Raw genomic sequence first — 20,747 nt, forward strand, 5'->3', positions numbered from 1 at the left:
CACTGATTTGCAAAGTTTATAATTCCTAACCCCAGTTTTTTTCACAACATTCTTGAGGTATATTTGACATATAATAAACTGCACATTTAGTTAGAGAAAACAGTTTGATGAGTTTTGACATACATATACACTTTTTAAACCATTACCATCAGGATAACAAATATCCATAAGCCAAAAATTTCATCATAATTCCTTTTCTTTCTTTCCCTGCTTCATCCTGTTCTGCTCCAGGAAACCACTCCTCTGCTTTCTGTCAGCATATATTACTGTGCATATGCCAGAATTTTGTATAAATGAAACTATGTTTTGTCTGACTTTTCATTGAGCATAATTATTTTGAAATTTCTCCTTTTGATTCCTTTTTATTGGTAAGGAATATTCTCTTTTCTGGATATATAACAGTTTATCCATTCACTTTTTTTAATGTTTATTTATTTTTGAGAGAGACAGAGTGCAAGCGGGGGAGGGGCAGAGAGAGAGAGAGAGAGAGAGAGAGAGAGACAGACAGAATCCGAAGCAGGCTTCAGATTCTGAGGTGTCAGCACAGAGCTGGATGTAGGGGCTGGAACTTGTGAACGGGGAGATCATGACTTATGCTGAAGTCGGATGCCCAACCGACTGAGCCATCCAGGTGCCTCTATCCATTCAGTTCTTGGTGAACATTTAAATGTTTCCAGTTTTTGGCTATTATATATAAAGCTACTGTGAATGTTCATGTACAAATCTTTGTGTGGATACATGTACATATCTTTGTGCTTTTATTTCTCTTGGATCCATGCCTAATTTTTGAATGACTAGAGTATATGCTTCACTTTTTTTTTTAAGTATTTATTTATTTTTATGTTTTTCTTTTTTATTTTTGAGAGAGAGACAGAGACAGAGCATGAGTGGGGAAGGAGCAGAGAGAGAGGGAGATAGAGAATCGGAAGCAGGCTCCAGGCTCTGAGCTACCGGCCCAGAGCCTGACACAGGGCTTGAACTCACGGACAGTGAGATCATGACCTGAGCCAAAGTCAGATGCTTAACCAACTGAGCCACGCAGGTGCCCCTTATTTATTTATTTTTGAGAGAGAGAGAGCAACAGCGCCAGCAAGGGAGGGGCAGAGAGGGAATCCCATCTGGCTCCACCCTATCAGTGCAGAGCCTGACATGGGGCTCAAACCCACGAAACCACAGGATCACTATCTGAGATGAAACCGGGAGTCAGAGGCTCAACCAACTGAGACACCCAGGTGCCCTATGCTTCACTTTTTAAGAAACTGGTAGTTTTGTAAAAACTTACATTCCCACCAGTGGTGGATGAGTGTGCTAGTTGCGCATATTCCTTTCCTTTTTTTGGGGGGTGGGGGGTTATTTAAACATTATTTAATATTCGATTTTAATTAATCTCTTGTGACATCTCTTTATATGATATTTTTGGTGATTGTTCTAGGAATTATAAAATACCCACTTTCATTCTCTCCTTAGAATCTGTAGTTTACTGCTTCATTTGGCGTATAGAAATTTTACCACTTTATGTTGTTGTCTTTACATATTGTGAACCCCATAAGATAATGTTATACGTTTTTTTCAACTGCCAAGCATACTGTAAGGAGAGTTGTTTATTATATTGGCCTAGATATTTATGATTTCTTTTGCCCTCTCTTCAATCCTGATGTCCCAGGTTTCCTTCCTGTATCATTTCCCTTCTGTCTGAGGAACTTTGTTTAGCTCTTCTTTTAGAACATGAACCAAAATTCCTAGCATGAACATGCATGTTCCTAACATGTAGCAAAACTCCATACTCTCAAATATTCATCACAATGCACCTTGTTTACTCCATAGAGTTTAGGCACAGAGAACCATTCCTATCCAGGAATAATGGGAACCCTCCTGAAATCCCAGAAGCAGACAAAAGCCAATCTTGTAGGTAGACCTTTCTAAGGATAGCAGTCTCTGGCCTGCTATATTAACTCTTTTTGCACACCTTGTCTCCATCTACACACACCATATCCTCATTTCCCTGTCGCATTACCCTCCTACTTTCCTTCATTTAACCCCTCTTAGTTCATTAAAACTTCAGTCCTAAAGTCTTTAGTTTGGGCAGAGGTAGGCTTCCATACACTGGCAGGGATTAGATTGGTCTAAAGTGATAATGCAGACCCTAACCAGGTTGAGGAGGTGCTCTTAAGTGTGGGGACTGACCAGCCCAGGCAATGGAGTGTTAGGGGAGGTAGAAATCAAAGCCCAAGCCTGGTGAGCAGCATTCTTTTTGGGGATGGGGATGATATTGGTGACAGGAGATCGGTTACATATAATGATATTGATCAAAGAAATATATTCATGATAATGAGAGCCACATTTCTCACTGTTCAGAGAAAGGAACTCAAGGAAGGGATGATTACCTTTGTTTATGTTTGTATATTATTTTACTGGTTACGAGAAGCACACATTAATGATATAATCTGAAAAATCATCAAATAGAAAAACATTTTAAGAAGAAATGGAAATTTCAATGGAAAATGTGAAAAATTATTTTGTGGTGAAATATTGAATCTCAGAGATAGCAGAACAGCATAATGGTCTGGAGAAAAAGGATCAGAGTTCAGATCCAGTTCAGCCAATTATTAGATGTATGACCTTGGGAAGATTAGTTATGTCTTATTTTTATAATCAGGAAAAGCAGTTAATAATGTAACCTACCACCTAGGTTACCACTTATTACACTTACTATTACCACTAATTACAGAGTCAGTGAACAATAGGCTTTTTTTTTTTTTTAATTTTTTTTTTTCAACGTTTATTTATTTTTGGGACAGAGAGAGACAGAGCATGAACAGGGGAGGGGCAGAGAGAGGGAGACATAAAATCGGAAACAGGCTCCAGGCTCTGAGCCATCAGCCCAGAGCCTGACGCGGGGCTCAAACTCACGGACCGCGAGATCGTGACCTGGCTGAAGCCGGACGCTTAACCGACTGCGCCACCCAGGCGGCCCAATAGGCTTTTAATATTAGCTGTAACTGTTATTGATCAAGGTCAGACAAACAGTAAGTGTTAGGCTGGATATTTGAACCTAAGGCTAAAGTTGTTCCAGAAGACAAAGCCACATGTATATCTTTATTTTTTTCTATTTATTTTTTAAATTTTATTTAAATTCAAGTTAACATATCCATGTATATCTTTAAATCAAACATTTGATATTGCTAAAATGGTTACCAAAATGTTTACAATTACTAATACTGCTACTGTGAGTGCATAAAAGTATCAGTTTGTATCTTTTCTAGCAGTATGCATTGTTATTTTTTTTTAATAAAACTACCAATTAGGCTAAAAATTTTCATGTAAGTTAGCATCATGTTGATCAATAATGAATTTAGAAATCATTCTGGTTAAATTAATGTAAATGTTCTTTAACATCCAACAGATTAAGACAAATTCTAATATTTAACCTTCACTGGGCTCTTACTATGTGCTAGTCATTGTGATGAGCACTTTCCGTGTATTAACTCATTTAATGTTAATATCCTCTCCAGAATAAGGATAGCTTACATTTAGGTAATATCAGAAATTTCATTCATCTTAATTTGTAAGAGTACTTATTAACTATTTTGACTTATAGGTATTTAATTGTGTTTTTAAAAATGTGCTTAATTGTTGAATTAAACATCCTCATCATGTATTTCTGCCTAAGGCATAAGAAACACCAAGGATTTTTTTGTTAAATACTGTAATTTAAGCTTTTGTCCACTAGGTGTCCTCAGTTAAGTTTAAGATACCAGAATTTAACTTTTTCTTCATGAACATTTCAGTCTGTAAATATCTTAATGAAGTACACCCATTATTTTTTTAAGCTTCTTTTTAAGTTTATTTACTTATTTTGAGAGAGAGAGAGGAGAGAATCCCAAGCATACTCTACAGTGACAGCACAGAGCCCAGTGTGGAGCTTGAACCCACAAACCAGAAGATCATAACCTGTGGCATACCAGGAGTTGAATGCTCAACCAACTAAGCCACCCAGGTGCCTCAAAGTACACCCTTTAAATGAAGTTTAAAATAATGCTTCAGGAGAAATTCCATATATGTAAGTGTTAGTACTGTTGATATTTTTTAAATTCATGTAAGGTCTTTAAAAATCTGTAAATATCTTTGAATGTGTGGTAGAATATTTAAACATTACTTGCAATTTTTGCAATATGTGTAATTTTGGTGAAATAAGGACGTTTTTAATGTTTAAATTACTTTTTTATTGTTCTGTCTTTCTTCCCCCCTCCCCTTTCCATTTTTATATTTTATTCAAGGGTTTTGGGACTGGAGTTAAACAAAGACAGAGATATTGAAAGGATCCATGGCAGTGGAGTTAATACCCTTGACATTGAACCTGTTGAAGCAAGATAGTAAGTTTATTACACTTATACATTTTTTGTCAAAGTGAAATGCAGTCAAATCTTGCTTTCTAATTACTTATGTTAATGGTTCCATAAAAATTAGTAAAATTTCTAAATTGTAGCATTTAAATCTGACATTACTGATTTAAATAAACACAAAACATTACACTCTTAAAATGTTGCCAGGTAAACATTTCCAAACTACTTTATTTTATTTTATGTTTATTTATTTTGAGAGAGAGAGAGAGAGAGAGAGAGAGTGCCGTGCATGTGCCAGCAGGGGAAAGGCAGAGAGAGAGAGAGGGAGAGCGAGAGTACCAGACAGGTTCTGTGCTGTCAGTGCAGAGACAGATGCGGGGCTCAGTGTCACAAATTGTGAGAGTGTTCATTGTGAAGTCAACAGACATTGAAACTTTTTGATTGCAGAGGGCTTTTAAGTGCTGGATTGTGTGTCTTAAGTGCCATTTTAAAATAGAGTTGCTAAACCATGAGAGAGTCTTAAATATAGAGAACAAACTAATGGTTGCAGGGGAGGTGAAAGGGCATGGCCTAAAAGGGTGATGGGCATTAAAGAGGGCACTTGTTGGGACGAGCACTGGTAAGTCTGACTGATAAGTCACGAGTCACTAAATTCTACTCCCAAAACCAATAGTATACTATATGTTGACCAACTTGAATTTAAATAAAAAAAAAATAAAAGGGGGCCCTGGGTGGCTCAGTTGGTTAAAGGTCAGACTCCGGCTTAGGTCACGATACTCTGGTTCAGGTCATGATTTCAGTTTGTGAATCTGAGCCCAGCATTTGTCTCGCATGATGTCTCTGCCAACAGCCCAGAGCCTGCTTCAGATCCTGTTTCCTCCTCTCTCTGCAGAGAGAGGAGGGAAAGGGAAAAGAAAAGTAAAGAAAATACAAATATGAAGAAAAAACAGAGTTGCTACTCTAAAGGAGTCTAATGGGAAAACAAATATAAAAAGTGAAAGTATATGTTGGAGAATTAAGCTTGAAAAATCCAGACCTGTATTTGAGCTCCTCCTGTCTTTACCACTTGGCAGCTGAGTGACCTTGAGCAACATACCTAACCCTTTTAGTTCTCAGTTGCCTTAGCTATGCAATGCCAAAAATAATAACTACGTTACAAATTTGTTGTCATTTAAATGAGATTATATGTGTAACATGCTTAGCATAGGACCTGGCATATCATTAGAGGTTGCCCCCACTCCTATTAATCAAAAGCTTATCACCTATGCTTTTACTCCTTTCAGTCCATTCTCCACACAGCAGCTGATGCTTTAAAAAATGCAGATATCAACATGCCATCCACCCACTTAAAACTCCTCTTGATCCCACATTGTTTTACAAGAAAGTTCAAAAAGCTTCATGTGGTCTGTAATCAGAACAACTGTAAAGTAACTAAGGTTTGTTGTGTCATGTTACATATAACATCACCCCAGAATTTTTATATTATAATGAAGTGTTATTACTATTTACATTGAAATCAACCAGATAGGTTCGATAGAATTGTTTTTTATTTTCAGCTACTTGTTATAGTCCCACCTAGTAGTATATGAGAAACACGTACAGTGAACACATTCTCACTTTAACGCATGGTTAAATCTAAAAGGTGATCTGTGACAATTATTTCCTTTGTTCTGAACTTTTCCACATGCAACATAGTACCTCCCATTCAAGGTCCACTGTGGGCTATTTGCTTATAAAATAATGACATGAACAGTAAGTGATAGCTAATTTTTTTTTTTTTTTTTTTTTTTTTTTTTTTGGTCATGGGTGCTGGTGGAAAAGATACTAAGTACTGCTTCTCCAGCCAGCCATTTGGAATAGAGATCACTTGTCTGACCTGTGAAGTACATGAAGCTAGTAGGCTACCAGTTGACAGAGTCAATGAGAAATATGGGAAATTACAGATTATATGTGTGTAAAATATGTGGAAAATACAGGCTGAGGAGTCTTTTTACAGAGCATATTGAGAAAAGTCAAGATTTTCAATACAGTTTTTTCCCCAGTGAATGGTAAAAATCTGTAACTATTTCAGATGTTTGCTAAGACTTGTTTTTTGCATTAAACCCTTTTGACAGCAAAGAGTAATAAAAAGATATGTTTAATGGAAAATTAAATATTGATGTCTTTCTCAAGAAAACCAGTGCACATGTAATTTGTTCAAAATGCTTTTTAATATTTTCCAACCACCATGAGAGTTGTGATATCACTGAAACCAGAGTCGAAACCAGAATATACACATCTGATAAAGAAGGATTTATTTCCAAAGTTAGGAGTTATTTTAAGAAGTCTACCAGAAAATAATGTTTTAACAAGTACAGTTGCATAAAGTACATTTGCACACCATTCTGTGAAGCTCAAATTTTCTTTGATATCTTCTAAATTCTTCTAAGTTAATTTTATTAATTTTGTAGTTGTTAAAAGTTATAAATATTTTCCTATATACACACTTAGTTAACTACAAAAGTTTTATAGTGAACACATTAGCATGGCATTACTTGCTGTCTTTCTTTACTACCCATCATTGACCAGATTTTTAGAACTGTCTCAGCAAAGAACTTTGAAGAACTACTTTTAAATTAACCTTATTGTTCTACAAATTGGTATTTAATTTTTCTTAAAACAAGTCTATAAATCAATGCTTCTTGAACATGCTCCTGGCTCGTGAACCCTTTATAATTGGTGTACAAGATAAGGAGCTTGTACCAGAATGTAAATTTAGTATATCACTAAGCACACAATTTAGATGAGCTGAGATATTTTTGGTAGCAAGATTTTCTCAGTGAGGAAAGAATTGTGTTCATTTCTTGCACAAGATCCTTATCTTGCATGTTAAATAACAAACTGAAGAGGGCAACATAAAAAATGAATGTATAATACTTCTAACAAGTATAATTGATCACATATCCCCCCAAACCACAAAATATGGATGAGTGGGAACAAATCACTGATAACTACTAGGTCTGTGTCGTATCATTGTATGTCAAAAGAGGCAATGAAAGCCAGTCTAATAGACCTGATAACTCCAAAATAAGAGTTATTGAAAGTTTAGCAAGCTAATTTCACCACAGTGGATGACACTGGAGAGGATGACATACTCCCAATTATTAAGGGGTTCACTGTAAGACTGGAGGGGGCTGGACCAGTCTGGGCCCTGTAATCTCTCCACCTAATCAACTTAAGATTTCCTAAAAGACAAAACTGAGGAGAAACTGTTTGGAATAGAATCCAAATTGAGCATTAGAGGGACCACAGAAACAAAAAAAGATGGCTCAGGTAAAAATTGGGGAGGTGAATAGAGCCAAGAGTTCTCTGAAAATGAGCTACCATGTTTTGAACCATCTTATAAAAAAAGAGGAGGATATCCTAGAGATACAAAATGTAAATATTATTCTAAACCAAGCCTCTCTTTTGAAAGTTGAAGAAAATTTAGTATAAACATGAGCAAAATAATAGGATTAAAATCAAACTCCATTCAAAATTAGTGTAAGAGCAAAGGGACTAAGTAATACCCTTATAGTAGTTGTGCCAGAAAAATATACCCACAAAATAGGTGAAAACCCTAACCTAATATTTCAAAACTAGCTAAAAGTCATTTTAAAAAGATACAACATGTGAAAGAATAACAAGTTGGAATTAGGAAAACTTGTAAATGAGATGAACAAACTCAAGAAAAAATGATAAATAAAAGAAAAATGTTTCAGAAATGAAAACTAAAGCATAAGGTACATAAGCAAATGAATACAAGAAGTAGTACCCTAGAAATAGAAAGTGGAAAGGGGGAAATTTCTAAAAATCAAAAAGAAATGGAGAAAGACAAAGGATTCAAGAGATACGGACATACTTGGAAGATAGGCAAAGAATAGCCAGCATCCCATATAATAGGAATTCCCAGAGATGAAACGCAAAGGAGGAGAATAGAGTCAATATTAAATCTATAGTCCAAGAAGACTTTCCTAAAATAAGTCAGATCTGAAACTACATATAAAGGAAAGAAAATCATGTTTTAACTAAAACTGATTTGGGGCTTTATACCAAAGAAATGAAGTTTCTTGTCTGAGATCTTCAAGGAAATAGTGTGAATCAGGGATTGGATATCCAGCCAGACTGATTTTCAAGTACAAAAGAAGAGACAAATTGTCAGTAACATACAAGAATTCAGGGACTATTGCACTCACTAGCCCTTTCCTAGGAATTTACCAGAGAGTAAAATTACAGAACCAGAACGAGTAGAGAGACAGAAACATGAGGTTTGACTATGAGTAATAAGAGTAACAAGTGGCAATACTTTATTTGTCCATAGATCTGTCTTTTGTGGTAATTTGTAGACCCTGGAAAAACAGAAACTATGCCTGCCTTGTTTGCAGTTATGCTAGCAGGTGCTCAAAGTTGAATGAAGTGAGTAAATGTGTTTTTAATAATAGAGGGAAGGAATCTAACATTTATTGATCCTTTATCTCTTTGAGGCCATGTAAACCTCACTTGTGTTTAACTTACACGACTTCTTTATGATTTGGGTGAAAATGCACCCTTTTTCACAAATGTTAAAAGGCTTAGTAACTTGCTTAGAGTCAGATCGTTCCTTGTTAACAGCTAGTCTGTCTGGTTCCATTTTCTTTTAGCACAATTTTAATTAGGACATTAAGAATGACTTCGTAATAATTAAGATAAATCTTTTGCCATCTTGTTTCTACTGTCCATTCTTTTTGGAATTATAAAGATAAACTTTAAATGATCACAGATTGAATCTTTCTGTATTCATTGTATAAATACTAGAATGAGAAATTTTAGTTTATTAAAGTCTATGTTAATGACAATTTACTCTGTATTTGTGGGCATAATACCTTTGGGTGTTTATAGATCACTAATTTTCAAAAACATGTAATAAGTAAATGCGGTACCTAAGATGATAAATTAATGTGCACTTTTTTATTATTAGCATGTTATCAGGTGGTTCAGATGGTGTGATTGTACTTTATGACCTTGAGAACTCCAGCAGACAACCTTATTACACATGTAAAGCAGTGTGTTCCGTTGGCAGGTGTGTATTAAAAATGTAATTCATGAATGTATAAACAATTTAGTACTTTTGCATCAAATACAAACCATAACAGTAGCAGTCATATGATGGTCTCCAGCAGGTTGTTCACATGACATTTTTTACATGGATATCCCTTGACATTTTTTTTTGAAAATAACAACTGAAATTCAGGCATAGCTGTTTTTAACATGAGACTTCCTCAAAACAACTTTGGTATCAGTTTTCAAAAGGAATTTATATAAAAACTTCTGATTATGTCATTTTTGTTATACACCTACATAGCACACCTCAGGTAACTCATTATAGTTGTAGTACCATTTAGCATAAGACTTTTTATAAGTCTTTCAGCTAATTATAAACACGAATTACATTTTTTCAACTGATATTAATAGGGTAGAAAGTTTAAAAGATTAATGGATAGAAGCAGTAAATGTACTGGTAGTCCCTCACCAAACACAAACCTATGCACACCTGCACGCAAGTGTCTTATCTCCATACTTAAAGCTGCCAAACTTAACATACCTCTCTTTGTCATTAGTCTTCTGACAATTGTAATTTGTTTGTAATGGCCGCTTAATTCTTTTTTGTCACCTATATCTGATCCAATATTGAGCACAGCTTTGAATTAACAGAGAGAATGGGTGTTGGGGAAATGCTTTCAAAAGGAAAAACTTCATGAACATTAATGTCAACAACCATTCTGTATTAATGCTGTTCCCAAAGCACTTGAGTAGATACATAAGTCCATGCGATATTTGGGAGGAGATTTACAATTGTTTCTTGGCTCTGGTGCTTCACTTTGAAAATAAAGATTTGGGAAACTATTTCTCTGAACTTCAGGTTATTTATTGTTTTTTAAAGATAATTATACCTGTCCTCTCATTCTTGTAAGTTTTTTGTGGGACTGAAACGAAATACTGTCTTTTAAAAAGCATGTTAAAAACCGTAAAGCAATATAGTTACAGGGTCGCTTGGTACAGAACAAAGATAACACCTCATATAGTGTGAAACTTGGTTTCTAAGAGGCCATTTACACCATTTTATGCTCTCACTCCACTCTCACCAAAAAACAAAAAACCAAAACACTTATATTTTAAAATGTAAGACAGTCATATTAATTCATTTTCTCTTCTTTTATCTTAGCTAACATTTTAACTTTATTTATTTTGTTATATATTAAAATGGTATTTTCCTGTATACCACATGTATTTACTGTTATCCTGAGGAACTGTGATCTACTTTCTGGTATATAAAGTCAAGTAAATGCTTTGTGTGTCAGTCTTCTGTTTTACCATGACATTCTTCTTGGATTCATTCTCTGTCCTTAAAAGCATAACTTTGAATGTAAATGGGCATACAGTGAGCATGTTTGCAAAATGAGTTAAAATAGCATTTTATATTCAAACACTTTATAATCTAACTGTACAAAATAATTTTACTAAAAAATTTTATGAAGTTAATGTGGCTCAGATTGCTGATATTTATTTTTGTGTTACTTAATGTGTGTATTCATTAAATGTGAATGAGAATAACAGGTCATTCACAGTAAGATAATTTAATATTCTGACCTATTTTAAAATTAAATTTAAAATGTAAATGAGCTTTTATTTGTAATCGCTGCATTAAAGATTTGTTTTACTATAACCAGAAAATCTTGGCATACATCAAAATTCTTAGGAGCAAATAGAAGTCAATTCTGCTTATTTTAAGGAGAAATTTATTGGAAAGATACTTAGTATCTCATGTAACTGGTAGGAAGGTGGGAGAATCAGTGTGAAAAATGAGCAGAAGGTAAGTGAAACTATGGCAGAGACAACAGTCAGGATCATACCACAGGAACAATTTAGTTTGGATTCTGCTACATGTCACCAACGCAGACTCTTAACTCCACAACTATGAATAATTGTTAAATATCCCTGGGTTTTGCATTACTAGCTGGAATTTTAGAGTTCTAGGCAGGCTTGCGAAAGCTTAGAACACATGTCGATGCCATTACTGCCAAATGAAAGGGAAAGAGAATATCTGGAGGCCCTAGCTTTCTGTAAAGGCAGTAAAACAAAGGAGATGTCCCCCAGATAGGAAGAGTTTGGATCCAACTTTTAAAAAATTTCCACCTATCCACTAAGCAGCCAAAAAGGCAAGTATCTACTACACAACCAAAATATAATCATCCCTTTCCCGAAAGATCCTCAGTCTACTTACCACATCCAGCTTCAGTTCAAGATAATGTCCATTTTTCCACTAGTTTTACATATGATCTTTTATATGTATGATCAGTTTTTACATATGATCAGTTTATAGTTAACTTATATGAAATAATGGAGGTAAGAGAGAGGAAAGAAAAGGAAAATCAGTTAAAATATATAAATTATACGTGACATAGAATGGAATTATGGGTAGACACTACAGCCATTGTATTTTTGCGGCTTTCTCAACGCCAGAACTAATACTTAAAGGCTTTCCTTCTTCATGTTCTCATTCATTCAGGTGCTTAAGGTCCTTTACTGTTTATTGTAATCCAAACCTTCATCGTAAGGAATCGAAAGTCATGATGTCCTATCTGCATAGGATTGCAGTAGTCTTCTGTTAACTTTTGTTTGTTAATTTTGTTATGGAAGATTTCTAGCATATACAAAAGAAGAGAATAGTGTATGAACTAGGTACCCATCACCTAGCTTCAGCAGTTATCAATCATAATGAATCTGGTTTCATCTCTAACGCCACCTACCCACTGAGTATTGTTTGAAACAAATCCCGGAAGCATATTATTTCATTCATTATTTTATTTATTTATTTATTTTTTTTGAGAGCAAGAGAGACAAAGCACGATCAAGGGAGGGCAAAGAGAGAGAGACGCAGAATCCGAAGTAGGCTCCAGGCTCTGAGCTTGTCTTTACAGAGCCCGATGCGGGGCTCGAACTCACAAACTGCGAGATTATGACCTGAGCTGAAATCAGACTCTCAACCGACTGAGCAACCCAGGCACCCCTCATTCATAATTGTTTATATCTCTAAAAATTAAAGTCTATAAATGTAGCCATGATACTGGTATCTCACACAGTAATTCCAGGTTTTAATACCTACTTGGAGTTCAAATTTCCATCATTGTCTGGTAAGTGTTGCTTCACGGCCAGTTTGTGTGAATTTAGGTTTAGTAAAGTGACACATATACCGTATTGATCACCGGTTCAGAATACATACTGCATCCTTTAGTATATCACCCTCAAAAGATGTTGTATTGTAGCTGATATCATAACCTAAGTCTTCAACAGATCATGCTTCTATGGCTGATAGGTTACAAAAGAATGGTGCCGTGGACATCTACGAATTGCATTATGTCATTGAGTAAGTTACTTGATCAGAATCAATATTGTGTGAGATACTGTGGATCTATGTGAGGCATTCAACAGTTCTAAGAATCATAGTACTGGGGCGCCTGGGTGGCGCAGTCGGTTGAGCGTCCGACTTCAACCAGGTCACGATCTCACGGTCCGTGAGTTCGAGCCCCGCGTCGGGCTCTGGGCTGATGGCTCAGAGCCTGGAGCCTGTTTCCGATTCTGTGTCTCCCTCTCTCTCTGCCCCTCGCCCGTTCATGCTCTGTCTCTCTCTGTCCCAAAAATAAATAAACGTTGAAAAAAAAAAAAATCTAAGAATCATAGTACTAATAAAGCGGTATTTGAGAAAAGCAAATCCAAAACCAGAATAGGTATCTCTTCCAGTAAGGAAAAATCACTGCCCCCTCCAGGAAGAGGTCCAGTGTAGCTAATTCCTCTAGGTTCAAGTACAGAAATAGGAAGTTCTCCATTTTATAAACCTTAGTGGGAAGCAGGCCTCCGCAATACACTAGAGAAGGCTGAAAGTAGAAGTGCCTGGACATTGTCCTTCTTTGGACAGCTGGGATGTAGACCTGTGATATAGGCGTGGCCATTCATATTGTCCTACTTGAGACTGCTACTTGTTAATGTAGTATCAGTTTTGAAACTCACATAAGTCAAGTATTCCTAAAGTTTAATTGCTATTTTGTAGAAACCATCCTGATGTTCACAAATACAGTGTGGAGACTGTACAGTGGTATCCTCATGACACTGGCATGTTCACATCAAGCTCATTTGATAAAACTCTGAAAGTGTGGGATACAAATACCTTACAAGTGAGTATATTAAAACCTTTCTAATTAGCTCAATAGGTTGAAGGAAAATCTGTAAATGGGGGTAGTGATTTTACTTTATAGAATGGTTGTAAATACATTGATATATGTAAGATACCCAGAAGAGTGGTTAGCAAAAAACATGAACTATTATTATCATCTTCATTATTTGAAAACTATTGTTTAGTGATCTAAGGAAGAAAATTGGGTTTATCTTCTATTGACCTAAAACCTTAAAGGAAAAGAAAGTTACTAATATTGCTTAGTAAAGATAGACACTAAATAATGGTAGACAATAAAAAATAGGTTTTTGTGATATTTGATTAAATTTGTATTTCTTGTGCTAATCTTTTCCCTAAGCTCTAGTCCTATGTTTCTCTGTCTACTGAACCTCTCTTACTTGAATGTGGGGTAATCTCCTCAAATATAACATGTTCATACTGAACATGATCACTCCTCACATCCATGTACTCTTCAAATCTTAGCAATTCTTCCTTCAAGCTCTCTCATATTTTCTTTTCTATTTCTCTCAACAACGCTGTACATCTAGACTACTACTCAGAACTCCCAATGCATTACATTGCTTCCCATATTTACCATGGTAAGCTCTACCCCAAAATTAGCCTTATTATAATGTGGTTTCATTATGTCTTTACCCAAACCCACAAGGGATTTCCCTTGGCTAAATTCGGCCTGGTACTCTAAGTTCTCCCTAACCTCAACCCCTACTCCCTTAACCTTAGCTTCTCCCTCTTTATAGCCTAAATTATTTGCTATCTCTAAATTGATCTTTTGTCTTCTGATCACATCTTGATAGTGTTATATTCCCTGCCTCAAATCTCTTTCCCTGAGCAACTTTTTCTTTTCTTAATTGTCTAAAGTTTGTACCTTTTACCCATATCTCCACATTTTGCTCCCCTCCCCACCTTGGTAACCACCACTTGTTTCTATTTCTGTGAGTTCAGCTTTTGTAGATTTCACATATTAGTGATAGCATACAGTAATTGTCATTCTCTAACTTGTTTCATTTAGCATAATTCCCTCTGTGTCTTTCCATGTTGTTTGCCATAAATGGTTAGACTTCCTCCTTTCTTGTGGCTGAATAATATTCCCTTGTATAAAAATACCACATATTCTTTATCCCTCCATACACAGATGGACACTTAGGTTGTTTCCATGACTTGGCTGTAATAAGTATTAAATACATACATACATAAATAAAATAATAGTGCAATGAACATGGGGATGAAGATGTCTCTTCAAGATAGTGATTTTGTTTCCCTCAGGTATATACCTAGAAGTGGAATTGCTGGATCATAGGGTAGTTCTGTTTTTTATTTTTTGAGAAACCTCCATACTGTTTTCCACAGTGGCTGCTCCAATTGACATTCCCACCAGCAGTGCATAAGGGTTCTCTTTTCTCCACATCCTCACTAGCCTTTGTTATCTCTTATCTTTTTGATATTAGCCATTCTAACAAGTTTGAGGTGATAGCTTACTGTGGTTTTGATTTGCATTTCCCTGATGATTAATTATATTGAGCACTTTTTCATGTACCTGTTGGCTATTTGTATGTCTTCTGTGGAAAAATGCCTATTCACTTCCTCCGCCCATTTTTAAATCAGATACATGATTTGCAAATCTTTTCTCATTCAGAAGGTTGCCTTTTTGTCCTGTTGATGGTTTCCTTTGCTGCACAGAAGATTTTTTGTTTGACGTGTAGTTACACCTGCTTATTTTTGCTTTTGTCACCTTTGGTTTTGGAGTCAAATCCAAAAGATCATCTCCCAAAGATTAATGTCAAGGAGCTTACTGCCTTTGTTTTCCTGTAGGAGTTTTATGGTTTCAGGTCTTATATTCAAGTCTTTAATCTATTTTGAGTTTATTTTTGTGTATGGTATAAGAAAGTGGTCCAGTTTTATTCTTGGGCCTGTTACTGTCTAGTTTTCTCAGTACCATTTCCTGAAGAGATTATCATTTCTGCATTTTAGGTTCTTGGCTCCGTGTTATAAATTAATTGACCATATATGCATGGGTTTATTTCTGGGCTATCTATTCTGTTCTCTTGATCAATGTGTCTGTTTTTATGCCAATACTATACTGTTTTGATTACTGAAGCTTTGTAAAATAGTTTGAAATCAGGAAGTATGATACCTATAGCTTTTTTTCTTCTTTTTCAAGATTGCTTTAGCTATTTGGGGTTTTATGGTTCCATACAAATTTTAGCATTTTTTTTCTATTTCTGTAAAAATGCTCTTGGAATTTTGATAGCACCTCTACTTAATCTGCAGATTACTTTGGGTAGTATAGACGTTTTAACAATGTTATTTCTTCCAACCCGTGAGCATGGAATATCCTTTCATTTATTTGTGTCTTCAGTTTCTTTCATCAATATCTTATAGTTTATAGTATATGTATCTTTTGGTTAAATTTATCTCTAGGTATTCTATTCTTTTTGATGCAGATGTAAATGGAATTATTTTAATCTCTTTTTCTGATAGTTCATTACTGCTGTATAGAAACATGACAGGTTTTTGTATATTGATTATATATCCTGAAACTTTACTGAATTTGCTTATTAGTTCAAAAATTTCTTAATGGACTCTTTGGGATTTTCTATACATATTATCATGTCATCTACAAATAGAGACAGTTTAAAACTTCCTTTCTAATTTCTGTGTTTTTTTCTTTTTTTAAAAATTTTTTTGGGGCGCCTGGGTGGCGCAGTCGGTTAAGCGTCCGACTTCAGCCAGGTCACGATTTCGCGGTCCGTGAGTTCGAGCCCCGCGTCAGGCTCTGGGCTGATGGCTCGGAGCCTGGAGCCTGTTTCCGATTCTGTGTCTCCCTCTCTCTCTGCCCCTCCCCTGTTCATGCTCTGTCTCTCTCTGTCCCAAAAATAAATAAAAAAACGTTGAAAAAAAAAATTTTTTTTTAAAAAAAAAATTTTTTTTTAATTTATTTTGAGAGAGAAAGAGGATGCATGTGTGCACACATGCAAGAGAGGGAGAGGCAGAAAGCGGGGGGGGGGGGGGGGTGGCGGGGGGAGGGCGGGGAGAGAATCCCAAACAGTCTCTGTGCTTGATCCCACAAACCATGAGATCATGACCGGAGCTGAAATCAAGAATTGGATGCTCAACCACCTCTGTCACCCACGCACCTCTCTTTGCTTAGTTTTCTTGTTTCATTACCCTGGCTAGGACTTCTAATACTATGTTGAATAAAAGTGGTGAGATTGGGCATCCTTTTCTTGTTCCTGATGTTAGAAGGAAAACTTTTAGCTTTTCATTGTGAGCTTAATGTTAGCTTGTGGGCTTGGTGTGTGTGTGTGTGTGTGTGTGTGTGTGTGTGTATTCTTTGCTATGTTGAGGTACTTTGCCTCTATATTTAGTTTGTTGAGGAAAAAAATCATACTTTGTAATAAAAGTCAATACACCTGATTCTTTAAAAATTCTTAACTTACAAATTCCTTAATTTGGTAAAGGGTATCTACTTTTAAAAAAACACACCTATGGCAAACATTTTATTTGTTGGTAAGTTATTGAAAGCTTTTCCTTTGAGTTATCTCTATTATCTCCTGCGTCCAATATTATACTGGAAGTCCTAGGCAATACAATAAGGCAAAGGAAAGAAATAAAAGGCATTTGAACTGTCATTCATAGATGACACGATTATGAGCATAGAAAATCCAAAAGAATCTCTAGCCAATTACTAAAATTAATATGAGTAAATTTGTCAAAGCTGCTGGATACAAGGTTGGTTGTATTTCTGAATTTTAGGCACAAAGAATTAGGAAATTTCAAAAGTATTATTATTGACCATTGCATCAAAAATCATATACCTAGTAAAAAATTGAAAAGTGTTCAAGACCACTCAACACCACACAGAACACTGGAGAATATTAGTGACAGAAATTAAGATTTAAATAAATGGTGGGATATGCCATATTGAAGAATTTGAAGCCACAGAGGTCCCAGGATAGCTCATTTGGTGAAGTGTCTGACTCTTGATTTTGGCTCAGGTCATAATCTTGTGGTTCATGAGTTCAAGCGTGCTTCGGGGTCTGTGCTGACAGCATGGAGCCTGCTTGGGAATCTTTCTCTGCCCCTCCCCTGCTTGCTCTCTTTCTCTTTCAAAAATAATAAACATTAAAAAAAAAAAGAATTAGAAGGCTCAATATTGTAAACGTACCAGTTTTACCAAGAATCTATAGAATCAATGCACTTGTAATCAAAATTTTCAGATTCTTTTATGGAAGGTGACCAGCTAAGACTTACTGTAAATTAATTACACTAATTAAGTTGATGTGAGATCAGTACAAGTGAAAAACAAAACAGTGAAACAGGATAATCAAGAAACACACCCACACATATACAGTCATTTGATTTATGACACAGGTAACACTACAGTGCATTGTGAAGATGATGGTCTTTTCCATAAATTGTGCTGGATCAACCAGGTATCTATAAAAAAACTAATCTTGACCCTTACCCCACACCAGACAGAAAAGAAATCTACCAATTTTAGGTAGATGACAGGTGTAAAAATAAAAATAATAATAATAAAGCTTATAGGAAAATATCTTCATGACTCAAGATAGATAAAAACAAAGTTTAAACCAAAAAGAGATAAATTGATAAAATCACCTACATTAAGATTAGGAAGCTCTACTGATCAAAAAACATTAAGAGTAAAGAAGTAAACCATGGAGTGGGAGATGATATATCTGACACATGCAAAACATTAGAATAGACACTTCAAATAAGAGTGTATCTAAATAGCCAATAAATAAATGCATTTCTCTTTATTAATTGAGCACCTGGATATTTTAAGTAAATCCACAATGAGATACCTCTTTATGCCCTGCAGAATGGCTAAAATTAAAGGATCTGATAACAATGACAAGTGTATCTATTGCTGATGAGATTACAATTGGTACACATATTTGTTATCAACTGAAGCCAAATATGTGGATATCTTGTTACCCTAAAGATACACTTTTGAGTATGTAAATGCATACGTATGTTCACCAAGGGACATTTATAAGATTGCGCATAGCAGCACTGTTCATGATAACCAAAAACTGGAAATAACCCAAATGTCCAGTAACAGTCCAATGAAATCTGTCAAATTTTACACTGGAATACTGTCCAGCATTGACAAGGGTACACTCACTTCTTTATCAACAAAATGTATGAATTTTATATAACATTGGACAAAATAACCAGACACAAAAGAGTGCCTAATATATAACTCCTATTCAAAAATAGACAAAACTAATCTAGATTAATAGAGGTCTGTATGGTGATTGTCTTTCTTGTTGAGGGTTGAAAGGGGGTCTAGAGAGCCTTCTAGGGGTGCTAGTATGTAATGTTCATAATATTCTATCTTATAATGCAGGTGGTGGTTACTTTGGGAAAATTCATTGAACTGTACACTTATGATCTGTAGACCTTTTTGTATGTTTGTTACACTTCAGTTAACAGTATTGTTTTAAAATTAATAAGCCATACGTTTGCATTTTCTTTCATTAACATTGACTTCTTTAGAACGTAAATGTTTTTGCCAACTCAAAATAGTATTTCATGCATTCATAATTCTGTCTGAAATAGACAAAGCATTTTATTAACAAGAACTTTGAAAGTATCCAATAAGAAATAAATTCTTATACAAATAATTTCTTCCTTGGTACAAAGAAAGATAAAGAAGGTGTGATACTGTCCTCCACATTCTCTGTCCCTGTCACTAATTACATATCTATCATACCTTTACTTCATCTGAGTTTTCCATAAGTGTATTTTCTAGCTTGAGCATATGATATGGCTTAAAGGGATATCTTTTCTACAGTCTTCGCTATAACACTTTAGGATAGAGTACAACTTTTTCTCGTTCTGAGTTTTCTTAGAATTTTGCATAATGGAACATAAATCAGAAAATACAGATGTCAGTATCCAAGCCATGTTCTTTAAAAATGAATAAAATTCTGGAGTGCCACTACAAATAAATGTTCATAATGCGCAAGTTTTGTGTGGAGTTATGTTTTCCACAGAGTGGAATTGCTGGCTCATATGCTAAGTCTATGCTTAACCCTTGAGAAACTGTTTTCCAAAACATTTTACATTCCCACCCATAATTTATGAGGGTTCCAGTTTATCTGCATCCTACTCAACACTTATTGTCTGCCATGATTTCAGCAATTCTAATACGAACGAAATGGTTATTTCATTGTGGTTTTTATTTGCATTTCCCTGGATGCCATTCTTGATTTTTCACTAGTCCTGATAGCTAATCAACTTGCAATTTCTGTCAATTCTCTGTAAATAACCTCTCATATCTATTTACCCCATTGCCATTACTCTAGTCAAGCCAGGATCTGCTGACTTGTGCTGGATTACTGCAACTTCCTACCTGGTCTCTTTACCCTCCTCTTGGCCACCTTCTAACCATTGGCAGCATATCTAAAATGCCAATTTGATGTTTTCATTTTTTGTTTTTTGCCATTGCTTTAAAAGCTTACTTTTTCCTAGAAAATATTCAGCCTACTTAATATTTTTTTTTTTTTAATTTTTTTTTTTTCAACGTTTATTTCTTTTTGGGACAGAGAGAGACAGAGCATGAACGGGGGAGGGGCAGAGAGAGAGGGAGACACAGAATCGGAAACAGGCTCCAGGCTCTGAGCCGTCAGCCCAGAGCCCGACGCGGGGCTCGAACTCACGGACCGCGAGATCGTGACCTGGCTGAAGTCGGACGCTCAACCGACTGCGCCACCCAGGCGCCCCTCAGCCTACTTAATATTTATAAGGTCCCTCAGTCCCTCATGATACATACACTGCCTACCTTTCTGGCTTTATCTCTGGCCACTGTTCTTTGGCACTCTAGTCATACTTAGCATCTTTCGGTTTTTAAAATGTCATGTTTACTGTTACCCGAAAGAGTTTCTTCATGCTGTTCCCTCGACTAGAAGTCTCATCCTCCTTCTTTGGACTTGGCCAATTTCTATTCATCAACTTTCATCTCAGTGAAAAGCCAGAGCATCACTGGCTCTGGAAAGACTTCTGTGAATTCTCTATAGGTTATGTGGCCCTGCTAAAACACTGTACACTTTCATTGTTATAGTTCCTTTTGGACTTTACTGTTATTTCTTGTTTAATCATTTGTTTTTCTTGATAAACTGAAGCTCCTT

General features: G+C 35.6%; 1 protein-coding gene across 4 annotated transcripts in view; it reads left to right on the forward strand.

Moving 5' to 3' along the window:
* The window catches only part of ERCC8 (ERCC excision repair 8, CSA ubiquitin ligase complex subunit), a 64,235-nt gene that overhangs the window by 7,083 nt on the left and 36,405 nt on the right, over window positions 1-20,747 (forward strand). For 2 of the 4 annotated variants that reach the window (XM_025924389.2, XM_086700244.1), the window contains exons 2-4: window positions 4,278-4,373; window positions 9,319-9,420; window positions 13,447-13,570. In XM_025924389.2, the coding sequence (XP_025780174.1) occupies window positions 4,278-4,373; window positions 9,319-9,420; window positions 13,447-13,570 (322 nt within the window). Of the gene's footprint in view, window positions 1-3,850; window positions 4,061-4,277; window positions 4,374-8,427; window positions 8,778-9,318; window positions 9,421-13,446; window positions 13,571-20,747 lie in introns of those variants that run through there. The other 2 variants (XM_086700249.1, XM_086700257.1) reach the window with 2 other exon arrangements.

Source organism: Puma concolor, chromosome A1 (genome assembly GCF_028749965.1).
Source record: "Puma concolor isolate L17-30 chromosome A1, mPumCon1.1.hap2, whole genome shotgun sequence".
Lineage (NCBI taxonomy): Eukaryota > Metazoa > Chordata > Mammalia > Carnivora > Felidae > Puma > Puma concolor.